Source organism: Mesoplodon bidens (assembly GCF_964165515.1).
Source record: "Mesoplodon bidens genome assembly, chromosome: 10".
NCBI classification, from domain to species: Eukaryota; Metazoa; Chordata; class Mammalia; order Artiodactyla; family Ziphiidae; genus Mesoplodon; species Mesoplodon bidens.
The window spans coordinates 44,045,214-44,064,276 of NC_138172.1; the positions used below are offsets into that span (position 1 = coordinate 44,045,214).

Here is a 19,063-nt window from a genome sequence, read left to right on the forward strand (position 1 = left end):
GCAGTTTTCAGCTTTTAAAAAGTGCTAATAGGCTTTACTTCTTTGAGAAGTTTTAAGTTTACAGAAAATTTGAAAATTTGGGTAGAAAAGGCAGAGAGGTCCCATGTAGCCCCTGTATTAGTCTGTTTAAGCTGCCATCACAAAATGTCACAGGCTGTGTGGCTTAAATGACAGGAATTTATTTTCTCACAGTTCTGGAGGCTAGAAGTCCAAGAGCAAGGTGCTGACAAATTGGATTTCTGGTGAGAGCCTCTTGGGCTGCCTTCACACTTTGTCCTCATCTTACAAGGACACCAGTCCGATTGGATTAGGGCCCCATCTGATGATCTCATTTAACCTAAATTACCTCCTTAATGGCCTGTCTCCAAATATAGTGACATTGGGAGTGTCTTGGTCAGTTTGGGCTCCTATAATAGAATACCATAGACTGGGTGGCTGACAAGCAACGAATTTATTTCTCACAGTTCTAGAGTCTGGGAAGTCCAAGATCAAGGTACCAGCACAGTCAGGTTCTGGTGAGAGCCCTCTTCCAGATTGCAAACTGCCAAATTCCCATTGTATCCTCACAAGCCCTAGAGCAGAGAGAGGAAGCAAGCTCTCCTGTGATTCTTATAAGGGCAGTCATCCCATTCATGAGGGCTCCACCCTTATGACCTCACCTAATCCAATCACTTTGCAAAGGCTCCACCTCCTAATACCATCACAATGGGGGTAGGGTTTCAACATACAAATTTTGGAAGGACACAGTTAGACCATAACAGGGCTTTAGAGCTTCAACACATGAACTTGGGAGGGGCGGGAGGCACAATTCAATCCACACTTTTAAATAAAAATATTGTTAAATGAATCTCTCTTAGGTGCCTCTGTGGCCAAGTCTTCCTGCCTTGATGGATTATACACTTGAGCCCAATGTGACAATAACTGACTACTACTATCCTGATATCATCTCAAGCCCCTGTGATGGGGAACTTATCCAAAGAGATAGCAAGTTGCTTCTTGCCATTTTTTACTGCCTCCTGTTTGTATTTGGTCTTCTGGGAAACAGCCTGGTCATCCTGGTCCTTGTCACCTGCAAGAAGCTGACGAGCATCACAGACATATACCTCTTGAACCTGGCCCTGTCTGACTTGCTTGTTGTCTTCTCCTTCCCCTTTCAGACCCACTATCAGCTGGACCAGTGGGTGTTTGGGACTGTAATGTGCAAGGTGGTCTCTGGCTTTTATTACATTGGCTTCTTTAGCAGCATGTTCTTTATCACCCTCATGAGCGTGGACAGGTACCTGGCAGTTGTCCGTGCTGTATACGCCATGAAAGTGAGGACGACCAGAATGGGCACAGCCCTGAGCCTGGTGGTGTGGCTGATTGCCCTCGTGGCCACCAGCCCGTTACTAGTATTTTACCAAGAGACCTCTGAAGATGGTGTTCTACAGTGTTATTTGTATTACAATCAAGAGACGCTGAAGTGGAACATGTTCATCCACTTTGAAATTAATATCTTAGGCCTGTTGATCCCATTCACCATCCTTATGTTCTGCTACATTAGCATCCTGCACCAGCTGAAGAGTTGCCAGAACCACAACAAGACCAAGGCCATCAAGCTCGTGCTCGTTGTGGTGGTTGTCTCTTTACTCTTCTGGGTCCCGTTCAATGTAGTACTCTTCCTTACTTCCCTGCACAACATGCACATCTTGGATGGATGCGTCATGAGCCAGCGGTTGATCTATGCCACCCATGTCACAGAAACCATTTCCTTCACCCACTGCTGTGTGAACCCTGTTATCTATGCGTTCATGGGCGAGAAGTTCAAGAAACACCTCTCAGAAATATTTCAGAAAAGTTGCAGCCACATCTGCCTCTACATAGGAAGACAAATCTCTAGGGAAGCCTGGGAAAGGTCATCCTCCTATCAGCACTCCTCCCATTCCTCCAGTATAGACTACATTTTGTGAGGCAGGTGCCTTAGAGCAGCCCTCTGCTTCCATCACCCATCTTCTTTCAGGAGACAAAAATGATTCACACTGGAGTCTGAGACTACGTGAAGGGAGACTTAGAAATTTGGATACAGACACAAGACTTATTTCATGATATTCAAGGAATTACTACTATTGCAAATTAATCTTCTCAACTTTCAAAAACTTTGTTACTATTTTCTGAAAAGAGTCTATATATTTCACTATGAATTGTAATGTTAGCTCTAGGGATATTTTTTTCCTTAGTTTTTGGAGTATCTTTATCAAATACCAACTTAAATTTTATCAAATGCTTTTTCCTTATCTATTGAAGTGATCATGTAGTTTTTCTCCATTATTCTGTTAATTTGGTGAACTATGTTTATTGATTTTCTTATTTTAAGTCAACATGTATTTTCCCTGGAAAAAATGACCTCATGGTTATGATCATTTTAATAAATAATTGGATTCTCTTGGGATTTTTGTATCTGTGTTCATGAGAGATCTTGTCCTGTAATTTTTCTTTCTTATAATGTCCTGGCCAGATTTGGCCCCCAAAACAAAGGGTGGATTGTATTATACGTCAATTATAACATAATAAAAAAATGCAAGTCCCCCTCCCCCACACACAACAAAACCAACCAACCAACCTGACAACTCTTCAACAGGGCCTGTAATACCCCGCAAAGACTGTCTCCCTTTTCTCTTTACTTGTGCTGGTCCAGCCACTCTGGCCTCCCTTCAATCCTGGGAGATTGATCTCCACGATTTATTCAAATGGTTCTTCAATTTGTGTGTGTGTCTTTTTCTCCCTGAATTCTAGTTAACTGAGTGTTAATACTTATCTATATCTTGTAGCTCTATTTTATATTTTCTGTTTTTTAAAGAGTTCTTTAATTTGCTCTTCCAATTTTCTAATTCATGTTTTAGCTATATTCCATCTATTATGCTCTCATTTCAGCTATTATATATATATGTGTGTAGATATATATATATGTATATAATGTGCTCCTTATTTCAACTATTATATTTTTCATGCTGGCACAGTGATGGCCTTGATACTTGCTGGGTTGAAATGATGAGGTCAGATAGAATCATGCTGTGTGTCGCCTTTTTTTAAAAAAAATTTTATTGGAGTATAGTTGATTTACAATGTTGTGTTAGTTTCAGGTGTACTCCCCTCTGTTTCTTTTTCTTAATTAATTAATTAATTTATTATTTATTTTTGGCTGTTTTGGGTCTTCGTTGCTGCACGCAGGCTTTCTCTAGTTGGCGGCGAGCGGGGGCTACTCTTTCTTGCGGTGCGCAGGCTTCTCATTGCGGTGGCTTCTCTTGTTGCAGAGCACAGGCTCTAGGTGAGCGGGCTCAGTAGTTGTGGCTTGCGGGCTCTAGAGCACAGGCTCAGTAGTTGTAGTGCATGGGCTTTGTTGCTCCGCGGCATGTGGAATCTTCCCGAACCAGGGCTCAAACCCATGTCTCCTGCATTGGCAGGTAGATTCTTAACCTCTGTGCCACCAGGGAAGTGCCCTGTCTGTTTCTTAAAAGGAATTCCTGACACCAAAGTCAGTCTGGTGGCTTTGTGTGTTCCTTGCTAAGGCAAGCCTCTACTCTTTGCCATTAGCTGTATGCAAAAGGATTTATATATTTGAAACAAATAATCAGCTGACTACTGGGCTATGTTGAGTCAGATTTAGATGACTCTGCTCAAGCCACATGCATAATGGCAGCTATCCTGTCCATGTAATAGATACCAAGATCAAGCCACAGCAAGTTCATTTAAGAGCGTGAACCAATTTTTAAGTATTTTGACAGATATACTTGCGGGTGAGATGATATAGGAGAAAATAATTATAATACGTGAAAAACATGTTTTGAATTTTATAAAAGACATTATAATTGGCCCTCGTGTAGCTCTGCTAATGGAGGAAACGTATATAAATAATCTTAAACGGCAAAAGCAAAATGCCATTAAACCCTAGGTCTGAAGTGCGTTGGAATTTACTTTCTCAAAGCAATAGCAAATTACCTTTCTAATAATAGATGGTTTTATTAAATATTAAAAGTGGCTAGTGTTTACTTGAGTTCATCCTGACTTGTCCTGATACATTCTGAGTGGCAGGGGAGTCAACCTGAAATGGAACATTTGCTAGAAATAATCCATCAAACAAAGAATAATCCATATGTGTTTCATCTAGAGATGACTATAAAAGAAAAAAGAAATGATGAGGTCAGGAGGGATATGGGGAAGGGAACAGAGGGACATTCACATTTTTGGGCACCTATACTCTGAGCTGGGCACTTAACTGGCATTTTCTCATTAATCTTCAAAGAGCCCTTCAGAATGATTATTGTTAACCTAAGAGGCTGCCAAATCAGAATCCCAGAGCATGATGTGTCCAAAGCCACGGAGTTCCCCACTACCTCCTGCAAGTGCACTGTCTTCTTACACGTGCCCTGTGCTCCTCAGCTGGGCTGCCCCGCTGCCTGGCCTGGAATAGGCTGAGTTCTTCAGGACACGACTCTGAGTTCAGCCAGCCCCTCGGAGGGGCCTCCACCTAGGGCACCACCAGACTGGACCAGCTCGATGGTCGGGGTGTGAATTGGGGAGGGGTCTACTCTACGTGCTACTGGACTGCTGCCTGCCAGGGTTTTTCTCTCTCCAACCCAGCAAAGACCATTTGGAGCGGCCAACACTTGTGAAGTGGGATGTATCTCTGGATATTGAACCATGCTGGCCTTTCCTGATAGGACATTGCAGGAGATGCCTCAGAATTCCTGTCCTGGACCCTGCTCCTCACTTACAAGCCAGCCTAAAGTAACCTCTCTGCGTGTCAAGGCAGTCATGTATAAGATGAGGTTGAAGATGGTGATGATGATGCTTTCTGTCTTGCCTTCTCCATAGGACTGCCTGATGTCCCACCTGTAACCTGTAAACATCTTTGTACACATAAAAGGTTAATTATTATTACTATAATAAAAATACACAGCACATAGCCTTCTACTAGCTGTGCAACTTTGGACAGCTTACTTTAACTGTTCTGTGCTTCAGTTTCCCTACATGTAAAATGCAGATAGTAATAATGCATACCTCTGATTTCTGTGAAATGGTTGGTTATACAGGGTTATGCGCTGTGTCTAACGCCACCTACCGTTCGTTCACTAGCTGGCAGTAACAAGAGTCTCCTACAGCAAGACTGAAAGAATGGGAGATCATTCCTGTGTGTATCTGGTATATGTGCTTGGTATGTTAAGAATGTATCTGTCAAGGAAAGGCTGAAAAACTGTTCCAGTTTAAAGAAATACATGATCTTAAATTGGATTCTGGATCGAGGGGGAAATGCTCTGAAGGATGGTTTAGGAACAATTGGTGAAATTTTAATTTGGACTATTTATGAGATAGCATAAGTATTAAAAGCAATAAAACAGGGCTTCCCTGGTGGCACAGTGGTTAAGAATCTGCCTGCCAATGCAGGGGACACGGGTTCAAGCCCTGGTCTGGGAAGATCCCACATGCCACAGAGCAACTAAGCCCATGCGCCACAGCTACTGAGCCTTTGTGCCTAGAGCCCGTGCTTCGCGACAAGAGAAGCCACCGCAATGAGAAGCCCACCCACCACAACGAAGAGTAGCCCCCACTCTCCGCAACTGGAGAAAGCCCATACACAGCAACAAAGATCCAACGCAGCCAAAAATAAAATAAATTTTAAAAAATGTTTAAATGTGATAGAACAGAGAAACAGAACAGTGCCTGGGTACAGAAAGCACAACAATTAATGTTACTTGTTATTACCAACTAGGATGTAAGCCCCATGAGGTCATTGACTTTATCTGTTTTATTCACTGCTGCATCTCCAAAGTCTGGAACAGTCCCTGGCCCACAATATGTGCTTAATTAATATTTGTTGGATGAAGAAATGAACTGGTTCCTGAAACAAGACACAGTTAAGAACTGGGGTGAGGTATCAGGGCCATCTGTCCTCACACGCAGAGACTGAGGTTATCCACTCTGGTTCCTGGTCATTGTTTGTGACCCTGGTGACCCTGGCTTGCAAAACATTCTGAGATTGATTCAGTTGTTCCAGGCACATGGTTCACACAAACAAAAATTCATCTGGCAGCTCCCGAAATCAAATGCATTTGTAACTTACTAACCTGTGATTGCCTAATGTCCCTTCTAGTTCTGCTCACCACTGCTTTGCCTGGCAATGGGAGAGGGACTTGGGATGCCCTGGCTGCCATTCTCTCTCTGCCCCTCAGGGGACCAACACAGGCTCTGATTGGCTGAGTCTGAGCCTCAGGCCAGTGCTCATGTACCAGGAGGAAGGCTTGCCTTTGTAAGGAGGTTCAGTTGACACATCTCAGCTGGACATCATGCTGCAGAGAGGTCTCAGGTGGCTGGTGAGGCACTGAAATGCAGCACCCCTTCTCCCAGCCCTGGCTGGCCAGCCCCGGATGCTCAAGTCAGACTGGATGCCAGCCCCACCCATCACCGTGTGTACCCACATCATGTACAGATGCGAGCAGCTGTGAGTGTGGTCAGAGAGTCCCAGATTGAGGGAGGTGGAAGGAACCCTAGACTCCATCGACAGATGAGAAATCTGAGGCCTGGAGATACAAGATGGCCTGCCCAAGGCCACAGCAGAGCCTTAGAGCCAGGACTCCTGATTCTTAGAAGATGCTCATTCCACTTGGCCATTTCGTCCTATATTGAGGGGTGGACCCTCAAACTGGGAACTTAGAGACAACATCTGGAGGCTCTTCCAGTCTTACCGACCCTGCTGAACATTCCCATATGGGAAAGTTGGGTTGGTGATTCCCCAGAGCAAGCAGAATTAGGGAAAGAGAATCTGATTAGTGGCAACTCAAGGGAGAGCAGTGATGACAGTTTAATGTAGCATTTTCCGGACCAAAAAAAAAAAAAAAAAGCATAATTAAAAGTGAATTGTGGCAAGAGGGAGGAGATTTGGGGGTATATGTATATGTATAGCTGATTCACTTTGTTATAAAGCAGAAACTAACACACAATTGTAAAGCATTTATAGTCCAATAAAGATGTAAAAAAATATACAGTTTTAGGGCTTCCCTGGTGGCGCAGTGGTTGAGAGTCCGCCTGCCGATGCAGGGGACACGGGTTCGTGCCCCGGTCCGGGAAGATCCCACATGCCGCGAAGCTGCTGGGCCCGTGAGCCATGGCCGCTGAGCCTGCGCGTCCGGAGCCTGTGCTCCGCAACGGGAAAGGCCACGGCAGTGAGAGGCCCGCGTACCGCAAAAAAAAATAATAATAAAAAAAAAAAAAAAAAAAATACAGTTTTAAAAAGCACAAGCTTTGGAACCAAATAATATTCACTTTTTAAGTCTTCAGTTCAAAAGGAGATCACAGGAAGTTACAAAATACTCAGATCGTGGGTATATCTTAACGGTGCTGAATGGAAAAAGTAATAAATACAATGAAGACCTTAAATTTAAAAAAAGGTGAATTGTGGAGCAGAGTCAAGATGGTGGAGTAAGAGGACATGGAGTTCGTGTCTCCTCACAACTAGGGCACCTACTAGGCGCTGGTAGTGGTCCTCGGACACCTAAGGGGATGGGAGGAATCCCTGCATGACCAGGTAGGATGTGGGAGGGAAGGAAAGAGGAAAGAAAGGTGGAGGTGTGATGGTACCCTGTGGGGGGCTGGGGAAGGGGAGAGGTTCCCACACTCGGAGGGGCCCACTCACGGCAAAGGGATCAGCGGGGATAGAGAGGGACCTTAGGGGGATCAGGGGATTGGAGGGGAATGTGGCCAGCCTCTCCCCCACCCACTCAGGCCCTGGCAAGCCTGCTAGGGTCCCAGGCCTGAATCCCCACCCACTGGGGCCTCCTCCAGCTGGGCAGGTCCTGAGCCTGACCCTCTTGCCCCCCCAGCCCCCCCACCCCTGCCAACACCTCTTCCAGCTGTGCCGGCCCCAGCGGGGGCACCCCTGACAGGGCTTCCTCTGGCCATGCATATACAGGTAGGTCAAGTGCCGCCTCCTCCAAGGCCTTCTCCGGCTGTGCCAGCCCCTGCGGGTGAGCCTGTGGAGGCCTGTGCCCCAACTGACCTGCATGGGCATGTGTGCTCTGGGCCAGCTCCAGGAACAGACGCTGGTGAGAGGAACACATGCAGAGCTGGGGCTGGCACAGTGGGTCCAGATATCTACCTAGAGGTCTTGGCAGCCTATTGGGGAGGCGGGGGAGGCTGTAGCTCACTGTGGGGGCAAGTACACTGATAGAGAAGGCACCAGGGAATTTTCTAATTAAAAATTTTTTTCATTTTCTTTATTTTCTTTTTTCTTTTTTTCTTTTTTCTTTCTGCTGTTCTGGTTCTGTTTTGTTGTTTCATTTTTATTTTTTTTCTAATATATTTTTTATTTTTCTAATTTTATTTAATTTTTTATTCTTTGTTACTGTTCTGCTCTTTTCTGTTTGTTTTATGTTTTTTGTTTTTGTTTTTTTTGGCCGTGCCACATGGCTTGTGGGGTCTTGGATCCCAGGCCAGGGCTTGGGCCTGAGCTCCTGTGGTGGGAGTGCTGAGTCCAAGCTGCTGGACTAACAGAGAACTTCAGGTCCCAGGGAATATTAATCAGTGTGAGGTCTCCCAGAGATCCTCATCTTGGCACCAAGACTCAGCTCCACCCAGCTGCCTGCAAACTCCAGTGCTGGACGCTTCAGGCCAAACAATCAGCAAGACAGGAACACAGCCCAACCCATCAAAAAAAGTGAGATGACAAAAACAATATGTTACAGATGAAGGAGCAAGGTAAACACCTACAAGACCAAATAAATGAAGAGGAAATAGGCAACCTACCTGAAAAAGAATTCAGAGTAATGATAGTAAAGATGATCCAGAATATCAGAAATAGAATGGAGACATGGATCGAGAAAATAAAAGAAATGTTTAACAAAGACGTAGAAGAACTAAAGAACAAACAAACAGAGATGAACAACACAACAACTGAAATGAAAAATACTCTAGAAGGAATCAATAGCACAATAACTGAGGCAGAGAAATGAATAAGTGAGCTGGAAGATAGAATGGTGGAAATAACTGCTGAGGAGCAGAAAAAAGAAAAAAGAATGAAAAGAATTGAGGACAGTTTCAGAGACCTCTGGGACAACATTAAATGCACCAACATTTGAATTATAGGGAGATAAGAAGAAGAGAAAGAGAGAGGGTCTGAGAAAATATTTGAAGAGATTATAGTTGAAAACTTCCCTAACATGGGAAAGGAAATAGCCACCCACGTCCAGGAAGCGCAGAGACTCCCACACAGGATAAAAGCAAGGAGCAACACTCTGAGACACATATTAATCAAACTAACAAAAATTAAATTCAAAGAAAAAATATTAAAAGGAGCAAGGGAAAAGCAAAAAATAACATACAAAGGAATCCCCATAAGGTTATCAGCTGATTTTTCAGCAGAAACTCTGCAGGCCAGAAGGGAGTGGCAGGATATATTTAAAGTGATGAAAGGGAAAAACCTACAACCAAGATTACTCTACCCAGCAAGGATCTCATTCAGATTCAACAGAGAAATCAAAAGCTTTATAGCAAGCAAAAGCTAAGAGGATTCAGCACCACCAAACCAGCTTTACAACAAATGTTAAAGGAACTTCTCTAGGCAGGAAACACAGAGAGGAAGAAGAAAAAGACCTACAAAAACAAACCCAAAACAATAAAGAAAATGGGAATAGGAACATACATATCAATAATTACCTTAAATGTAAGTGTATTAAATGCTTCAACCAAAAGACACAGACTGGCTGAATGCATACAAAAACAGACCCATATATATACTGTCTACAAGAGACCCACTTCAGACCTAGGGACACATACAGACTGAAAGTGAGGGGATGGAAAAAGATATTCCATACAAATGGAAATCAAAAGAAAGCTGTAGTAGCAATACTCATGTCAGATAAAATAGACTTTAAAATAAAGACTGTTACAAGAGACAAGGAAGGACACTACATAATAATCAAGGGATCAATCCAAGAAGATATAACAATTATAAATATTTATGCACCCAACATAGGAGCACCTCAATACATAAGGCAAGTGCTAACAGCTATAAAAGGGGAAATCGACAGTAACACAAAAATGGTGGGGGCTTTAACACCCCACTTACACCAATGGACAGATCATCAGGACAGAAAATTAATAAGGAAACAGAAGCTTTAAATGACACAATAGACCAGATAGATTTAATTGATATTTATAGGGCATACCATCTGAAAGCAGCAGAATGCACTTTCTTCTCAAGTGCACACAGAACATTCTCCAGGATAGATCGCATCTTGGGTCAAAAATCAAGCCTTCTTAAATTTAAGAAAATTGAAATTGTATCAAGCCTCTTTTCTGACCACAATGCTATGAGTTTAGAAGTCAATTACAGGGGAAAAAAACTGTAAAAAACACAAACACATGGAGGCTAAACAATACACTACTAAATAACCAAAAGATCATTGAAAAAATAAAAGAGGAAATCAAAAAATACATAGAAACAAATGACACTGAAAACACGAAGACCCAAAACCTATGGGATGAAGCAAAAGCAGTCCTATGGGGGAAGTTTTTAGCAATTCAATCCTACCTCAAGAAACAAGAAAAATCTCAAAAAAACAACCTAACCTTACACCTAAAGCAACTAGAGAAAAAAGAACAAACAAAACCCAAAGTTAGTAGAAGGAAAGAAATCATAAAGATCAGAGCAAAAATAAATGAAACAGAAAAGAAGAAAACAACAGCAAAAAAATCATTGAAACTAAAAGCTGGTTCTTCGAGAAGATAAACAAAATTGGTAAACCTTTAGCCAGGCTCATCAAGAAAAAAAGGGAGAGGATTCAAAACAATAAAATTAGAAATGAAAAAGGAGAAATTACAACTGACACCGCAGAAACACCAAGGATCCTAAGAGACTACTACAAGCAACTCTATGCCAATAAAATGGACAACCTGGAAGAAATGGACAAATTTTTAGAAATGTACAACCTTCCAAGACTGAACCAGGAAGAAATAGAAAATATAAACAGACCAAGCATAAGTAATGAAATTGAAACTGCAATTAAAAATCTTCCAACAAACAAAAGTCCAGGACCAGATGGCTTCAGAGGTGCATTCTATCAAATATTTAGAGAAGAGCTAACACCCATCCTTCTCAAACTTCCAAAAAATTGCATAGGAAGGAACACTCCCAAGCTCATTCTACAAGGCCACCATTACCCTGATACCTAAACCAGACAAAGATGTCACAAAGAAAGAAAACTACAGACCAATATCACTGATGAACATAGATGCAAAAATCTTCAACAAAATACAAGCAAACAGGGCCTCCCTGGTGGCGCAGTGGTTGAGAGTCCGCCTGCCGATGCAGGGGATACGGGTTCGTGCCCCGGTCCGGGAGGATCCCATATGCCGCGGAGCGGCTGGGCCCGTGAGCCATGGCCGCTGAGCCTGCGCATCCGGAACCTGTGCTCCGCAACGGGAGAGGCCACAACAGTGAGAGGCCCGCATACCGCAAAAAAAAAAAAAAAAAAAAAAAAAAAAAAAAATACAAGCAAACAGAATTCAACAACACATTAAAAGGATCATACATCATTATCAATTGGGATTTATCCCAGGGATGCAAGGATTCTTCAGTATACGCAAATCAATCAGTGTGATACACCATATTAACAAATTGAAAAATAAAAACCATATGATCATCTCAATAGATGCAGAAAAAGCTTTTGACAAAATTCAACACCCAATTATGATAAAAAAAAAAACTCTTCAGAAATTGGGCATAGAGTGAACCTACCTTGACATAATAAAGGCCATATATGACAAACCCACAGCAAACATCATTCTCAATGGTGAAAAACTGAAAGCATTTCCTCTAAAATCAGGAACAGGACAAGGATGTCCACTCTTGCCACTCTCATTCAACAGAGTTTTGGAAGTCCTAGCCACGGCAGTCAGAGAAGAAAAAGAAATAAAATGAACCCAAATTGGAAAAGAAGAAGTAAAATTGTCACTGTTTGTAGATGACATGATACTACATGTGGAAAATTCTAAAGTAGCCACCAGAAAACTACTAGAGCTAATCAATGAATTTGGTAAGGTTGCAGGATACAAAATTAATGCACAGAAATCTCTTGCATTCCTATACACTAACAATGAAAGATCAGAAAGGGAAATTAAGGAAACAACCCCATTTACCATTACAATATAAAGAATAAAATACCTAGGAATAAACCTACCTAAGGAGGCAAAAGACCTGTACTCAGAAAACTATAAGACACTGATGAAAGAAATCAAAGATGACAGAAAGAGATGGAGAGATATGCCATGTTCTTGGATTGGAAGAATCAATATTGTGAAAATGACTATACTACCCAAAGCAATCTACAGATACAATGTAATCCCTATCAAATTTTCAGCGGCATTTTTCACAGAATTAGAACAAAAAATTTTACAATTTGTATGGAAACACAAAAGACCCTGAACAGCTAAAGCAACCTTGAGAAAGAAAAACGGAGCTGTAGGAATCAGACTCCCTGACTTGAGACTATACTACAAAGCTACAGTAATCAAGACAGTATGGTACTGGCACAAAAATAGAAATATAGATCAATGGAACAGAACAGAAAGCCCAGAGATGAACCCACACACCTAAGGTCATCTAATCTATGACAAAGGAGCCAAGAATATACAATGGAGAAAAGACAGTCTCTTCAGTAAGTGGTGCTGGGAAAACTGGAGAGCTACATGTAAAAGAATGAAATTAGAACACTCCTTAACACCATACACAAAAATAAACTCAAAATGGATTAAAGACCTAAATGTAAGACTGGACACTACAAAACTCTTAGAGGAAAAAATAGGAAAAACACTCTTTGCCATAAATCACCATAAGGTCTTTTTTGACCCACCTCCTAGCATAATGAAAATAAAAACAAAAATAAACAAATGGGACCCAATGAAACTTAAAAGCTTTTGCACAGCAAAGAAAACCATAAACGAGATGAAAAGACAACCCTCAGAATGGGAGAAAATATTTGCAAACAAAGCAACTGACTAGGGATTAATCTCCAAAATATACAAACAGCTCATGCAGCTCAATATCAAAAAAACAAACAACCCAATCAAACAATAGGCAGAAGACCTAAATAGACATTTCTCCAAAGAAGACATACAGATGGCCAAGAGGCACATGAAAAGATGCTCAACATCACTAATTATTAGAGAAATGCAGATCAAAACTGCAATGAGGTATCACCTCACACTGGTCAGAATGGCCATCATCAGAAAACTACAAACAATAAATGCTGGAGAGGGTGTGGAGAAAATGAAACCCTCTTGTACTGTTGGTGGGAATGTAAACTTTTTTTAATTTATTTTTTTTCAAGCCACTGAATAAACTTTTTATTTTATATTGGAGTATAGCCAATTAACAATGTTGTGATAGTTTCAGGTGCACAGCAAAGTGACTCAGCCATACATATACATGTATCCATTCTCCCCCAAACTCCCCTCCCATCCAGGCTGCCCATAACATTGTGCAGAGTTCCCTGTGCTATACAGTAGATCCTTGTTGGTTATCCATTTTAAATATGGTAGCGTGTACATGTCGACACCAAACTCCATAACTATCCCTTCCTCTCACTCTTCCCCCCTGGTAGCCATAAGTTTGTTCTCTAAGAATGTAAATTGATACAGCCACTATGGAGAACAGTATGGAGGTTCCTTAAAAAACTAAAAATAGAGCTACCATATGATCCAGCAATCCCATTCCTGGGCATACACCCTAAGTAAACCATAATTCAAAAAGACACATGCACCTCAATATTCACTGTAGCACTATTTACGATAGCCAGGACATGGAAGCAACCTAAATGTCCATTGATAGATGAATGGATAAAGAAGATGTGGTACTTATACACAATGGAATATTACTCAGCCCAAAGAAAGGAACGAAATTGGGTCATTTGTAGAGACATAGATGGACCTAGAGTCTGTCATACAGAGTGAAGTAAGTCAGACAGAGAAACAGAAATATCGTATATTAACGCATATATGTGGAATCTAGAAAAATGGTACAGATGAACCTATTTGCAGGGCAAGAATAGAGACGCAGACATAGAGAACGGATGTGTGGACATGGGGCAGGGAAGGGGGGATGAATTGGGAGATTGGGACTGATGTATGTGCATTGCCATGTGTAAAACAGATAGCTAGTGGGAACTTTGTATAGCACAGGGAGCTCAGCTTGGTCTCTGTGGTGACCTAGATGGGTGGGATGAAGTGGTGGGTAGGAGGGAGTTCCAAGAGGGAGGGGATATATATATAAATATAGTTGATTCACTTCGTTGTACAGCAGAAAGTAACACAACATTGTAAAGCAGCTATACCCCAATAAAAAAAGTGAATTGTGTGCAAATTAAGTGCTCAAAAATAGCATCAATTGGATGTCACTCCTTTCATCATTTCATAAGATGAGTAAACTCATTCCAAAATATTTTGAGTTCAGGTTTGGTTTCATATGATCAGTACTAGGAAAGAATTCTTTGGAATCAAACAAGAGAAGGAGAGGCTTTTCCTGTTGGATTCAGATGAAACTAACATCTTGCTCTGGGCCAGGTACTGAGCCAGGTACATTCCAATATCATGATCGCGTTCAGTCCTCACAGCAACCTACAGGGCAGGTGGTGTTATTCTCATTTTACAGATTTAACAACTGATGCTCAAAGCAGTTAAAGGACAAGTACCATTCAGTGCAGTGTATTAACGGGAAGAAGTTAGGGAGACAGAATTCAAATGCCACTCTACCCTCTACTAGCTGGCAAAAAGCTCCCTGCAAGAGGGCAGTAAGGATCGGGGACCATTCCTAGGTGTTAGGCTTTTCCCCCCCTTAAAAGCCTGTCTGTCTATAAATAATATAAGAATCTGTATTTTCTCAATCTGTGTAGGTAAGGAAGAGAGTATACAGGGAACTGTGAGTAAGCCAGTAACTAAGCCAGAAAAAAAGTAGAAACTGTACAAGAGCAAGAAGGACTGATTGGCACTGATGATATGAACAGTAGCCAGGTGGAAGGTACAAGAAAATGTTGCCATATGATGGATTTTCCAAAACCCGGGGAGGAGGGCTGGCCACCTAAACCTGGTCCTCCTCTCCTCTGTCTGCCGGAAAAGGGAGTCTCTGGTCGAGCCCCCAGCTGTAATGGGACAGTAAAGAGGCCTAATAAACCAGAGAGTCAACCAAAGTGAACTGTGTTGGGAGAAGAGCCTGGAGGACGTGGGGGAGCAGGAGAGGGAAACGGCCGGGAAAAGACCGTGTCTTTAAATTGTTTATCAACCAGGCTCCCAATGTCATTGAGGCTTGACCAGACTACAGGTTCCCATGTGCAAGTAGGAATCCTTCTAACAAGGAAATCTGACCATTTCATTCTCCTGCTTATAGCTCTTCTGTATAAAGCCCAGATTCCTTAACATGGCAGCTTGGGCCCTAGTTTTTCTCTCTGACATCCTCCCTTGCCCCCGTTCCCTACCACTAGACCTTTCCACTTGTATAGTTCTGAGAACATGCTCTCTCTCATCTCTGGGCATTTATTTGTATAGGCTCTGCCTGGTGAAAACTGCATCTATTAAATACATGCATAAATGAATGAATCAAGTTGGAATTGGATCAGGCATAGTCAGCTACCTCTTTTGGATTTTCCAGGTCTCAATTAGCCACCTCCATTCCAATACAAAGGATTATTCCCTACCCAACGCCATCTGGAGCCCCATCATGGTGAGGCTGTACAATGAACACATGGAGAAGATGGTGGATGGGACGGGGACAAGACTTCCAGGTTATCTGTGCTCTTTGCAGTTCCTTAAAGAGGCAGACTTAGCTAGGATCACTAAAGCTGTCCCTGGTAAGTTCACATCCCTATATCAGGAGCACTTAACCTCGGCTGGAGCGGGTCTCTGGATAGTGCAGGACTGTTGGCAAATCTTTGCTTATGTGTGTGCATTTTCCTCGAGGAGCTCTGTGCCCCAGCCCAGTTCCCACACCTCCTGTGTGGGCTGCATTAGCCTGAGAGTCAGGTGCAAGGCAGTCTGGGCATGGTGATCCTAGACTCACACAATATTAGGCCAGAAAAGGAACGTGGAGGCCACTTTGTTCAACCTGCTTATTTTACAAGAGAGGAAACTGAAGCCTAGATAGGTGATGAAGTGAGTTTTTGGCAGAGCCTGGACTAGAATCAGGAATTCCTGACTCCTGGGGCAGTGCTCTCTCCACCCGTGTCTGCAGTCACCCCGGCATCTCCTTATACCTGCCAGCCCCACTCTCTCTTGTAGACCAGACAGGTGCAGTCTCAGTGAGGAATTGGGAAGAGGCAGTGCCTGGGATTAAGGATCAGTGTCTGTACCCTGGTACACACAGGGTCGGAAGCTCACTGATGCAGCCAGGGGGCAGTATCTTACTGACCCCTGAGGCCGGAGGCCAGAACCTGTTATGGACAGGACTCATGCTCCCTCTAGTGGTCAGTTTGAGCTGAGCTCTTGAACCAGTGAAGGACATCAGATGGAAAACAAAGACTGGATCCCGCGTTGCAGAGACAGGAGCCAGCCGAAGTCTTCTAATTTTATATACCTAAGCTGTCATTTGAAATTCTGCTTTGAGATTCTTGGTAAAAATGCAGGTGTTTGATAAGTCTTGGATTTTATATATTGGAGGCTTTACCTCTAATTAAGTCCTCTACATTATCCCCAATTCAAGTCACACTGTATAGACAAATTTCTCTGAAATCTCAGACCTGTGGCAGTGAGAGGGGACATATATACTTAATTTACAGAAAGGACTTTTGCCTGCCTATTCCTTGATCTGCCATAATGAATGCATTCAGACTAGTATTTATTATTCAGTTGATAGGAACACCAGTGTCCCAAATTCACAGGCAGTTCACCCCTCACTGTCCCTCACACTGCTGATCTCATCCCTTCCTTAGAAGCTGCTCGTCTCCTTCAGAGGTTTATGGGGCCATCCCGGGGGTGCAGATGGGAAGCTGAGGGCAGTGGGTTTCCTGAGGACCTCCTCCTGTTGGATGCTTTCTGCCCTGGAGACCGCACCGTCCCAAGGGTCAGACTCCAGCCCGACGTCTTTCTCACCGACTCAACTCTACTCTCCAGTCCAAATGGTAGAAGACACCCGCCACTTCTGGATCACAGAGATGAAGAAACTCGGCTTTGAGTGCCTCGGAGAAGAAGTGCATCTCCTTGTTCCAGCCTGAGCCCCTCCTGGAGGGGCTGCCTGGGTGAGGCACAGAGAGCCATCCCAGCCAGTAGCTCAAATGGGCTTTTTCTTGGTCAAAGAGCAGGGAGGGGTGGGGGTGAGAGGACAGTTGGTGGGTTCATGGCTGCCTTCAGCAGGTTCTTGGTTACTGCAGCTTTATTCTACTGACTCCCTGGGTAGGGAGGCTCCGCCAGCCCCTCGGTCACCCACCCGAGGTGTGGCCTCTCCCTATTAGGGACTTCCTGAACCTCCTAAATGGCAGTGGAGTAAGCAGTGGACATTGGAAATAAGAAGGGGGAAAAACTATTCTTGTTCAGTGGCCAGTATATGCCAGACCCTTCACATGGAGATTTGGCTGTCTTAATTTAATGCCCACAAAAATTCTTAGGAGATATTCCTATCTTATGGATGAAGAAACAGATGGCCCAAGTGGTTCTCTGACTGAGGTCACATGGCTAGAAATGTGAGATTTAGAGTTAGGTCTCTTCCTGCAAAGCCCATGCTGTTTTCACTGCACCTTTCTAGTTCCCCCTGAGACCAACCCAAGAGGGAACACAAGATTCATCAGATTTTGTAGTTGGAGCTGGTGGTGGGGTGGGGAGTTTCTTCTGCTTTTAGTTTATTCTCTTCTAAGCAGGTGTAACTTGCTTCAGACAGCCTTGTTTGCTTCCCCTGCATTTCTTTGCTCTCACGTCTCTGCTCTACCCTGAGCGATGCAAGAATCTTGTTCTGGATTGCAGGGAACCCTTCAGCATGGCACCTCACTGGAACCTCGCCGTGCGGAGTGGAGTCCTGGGTGACTCTTTCTTTCCCTTTCTCCCCTCGTCTGCCCCTGCAGGGTTACCCATGGGGGCGCACTGGGGACCATGATAGACACGTTTTTCATGACGTTGTACAACAGTGCCAATGCAGTCTTTACAGGAACCATGACCATCACCTTCAAGAGGTCTGTTTCCTTGCCTGGGTTCAAGTTAGGAGTAAGCTGGCATGGGGTTATTCCATGTGTTGCAATGGAAGATGAGGGCTCATGTAGCAATCCTGAGTGCAAAGAGGAGTTTCTACTTTTGCTTTTCTCATGGACCAATCTAAACTTGTTAGATGTTCCTTTTTCATCCAAGGACAAGGTGATAAGCTTGAAGATGGGTTATGTGTTCCAACATAAAGATATTCTACATAGGATGATGATGAACTACTTTTGGCTGCCTCCGATTTAGAGAAAGCCAGCCCATGTGCCTGTAAATATTTACTTCACTCCACAAATAATTATTGGGCCCCTACTGAAATGATAATTCCTGATATTTGATTAGTCTCTTGCGAAACACGCACACATTATTTTGTTCGATCTTTACTATAATCCTGGGAGGTCGGTACCATTATCTCCAACTTCACAGATGAAGAAGCTGAGGTGAATACACAGCTAGCAGGTGACAAATGCAAGGGCCCCTGATACCTTAGAGTAGAACCCCAGGACCTCCACTCTGGCAGCCTCATCCTCCCACAGGGTCATCCCTCCCTTTCTCAGGAGACCAGCCCACCAGCCGCTCTCCCCCATTGCTCTCTCCTAGACCGAGTGGTGAGGCTGGAGGCAAAGGTCACTGGCATGGAAGGAAGAAAGGTGTTTCTCTCTTGTGAAGCCCAAAGCAGTGACAGGACCGTCCTCTTCGCCAAAGCTTCTGGTAAGGCCATTAGAATTCTTTTTTCCTCCTGTTTGTGCCCATCCTTGTGGATGGGCACAGAGGGTGACTTTCCACACTGCTGAGGGCACTGCCTACCCTGGGAGACTCTTAAGGCTGCGTGTTTTGGGTTGGAGGGGATGCTCTCATGGAGAGGAGA

General features: G+C 43.4%; 1 protein-coding gene across 1 annotated transcript; it reads left to right on the forward strand.

The window, feature by feature from the left end:
* Positions 1-855: 855 nt before the first annotated feature.
* CCR8 (C-C motif chemokine receptor 8) lies at positions 856-2,059 on the forward strand. The gene has a single exon (XM_081246192.1). The coding sequence runs from the start codon at positions 888-890 to the stop codon at positions 1,947-1,949; it is 1,062 nt and encodes a 353-aa protein (XP_081102318.1). The 5' UTR covers positions 856-887; the 3' UTR covers positions 1,950-2,059.
* Positions 2,060-19,063: the final 17,004 nt, after the last annotated feature.

Excerpts from the sequence above, each read along its gene's own strand:
- CCR8 (XM_081246192.1), top strand. The coding sequence starts at position 888 with ATGGATTATACACTTGAGCCCAATGTGACAATAACTGACTACTACTAT.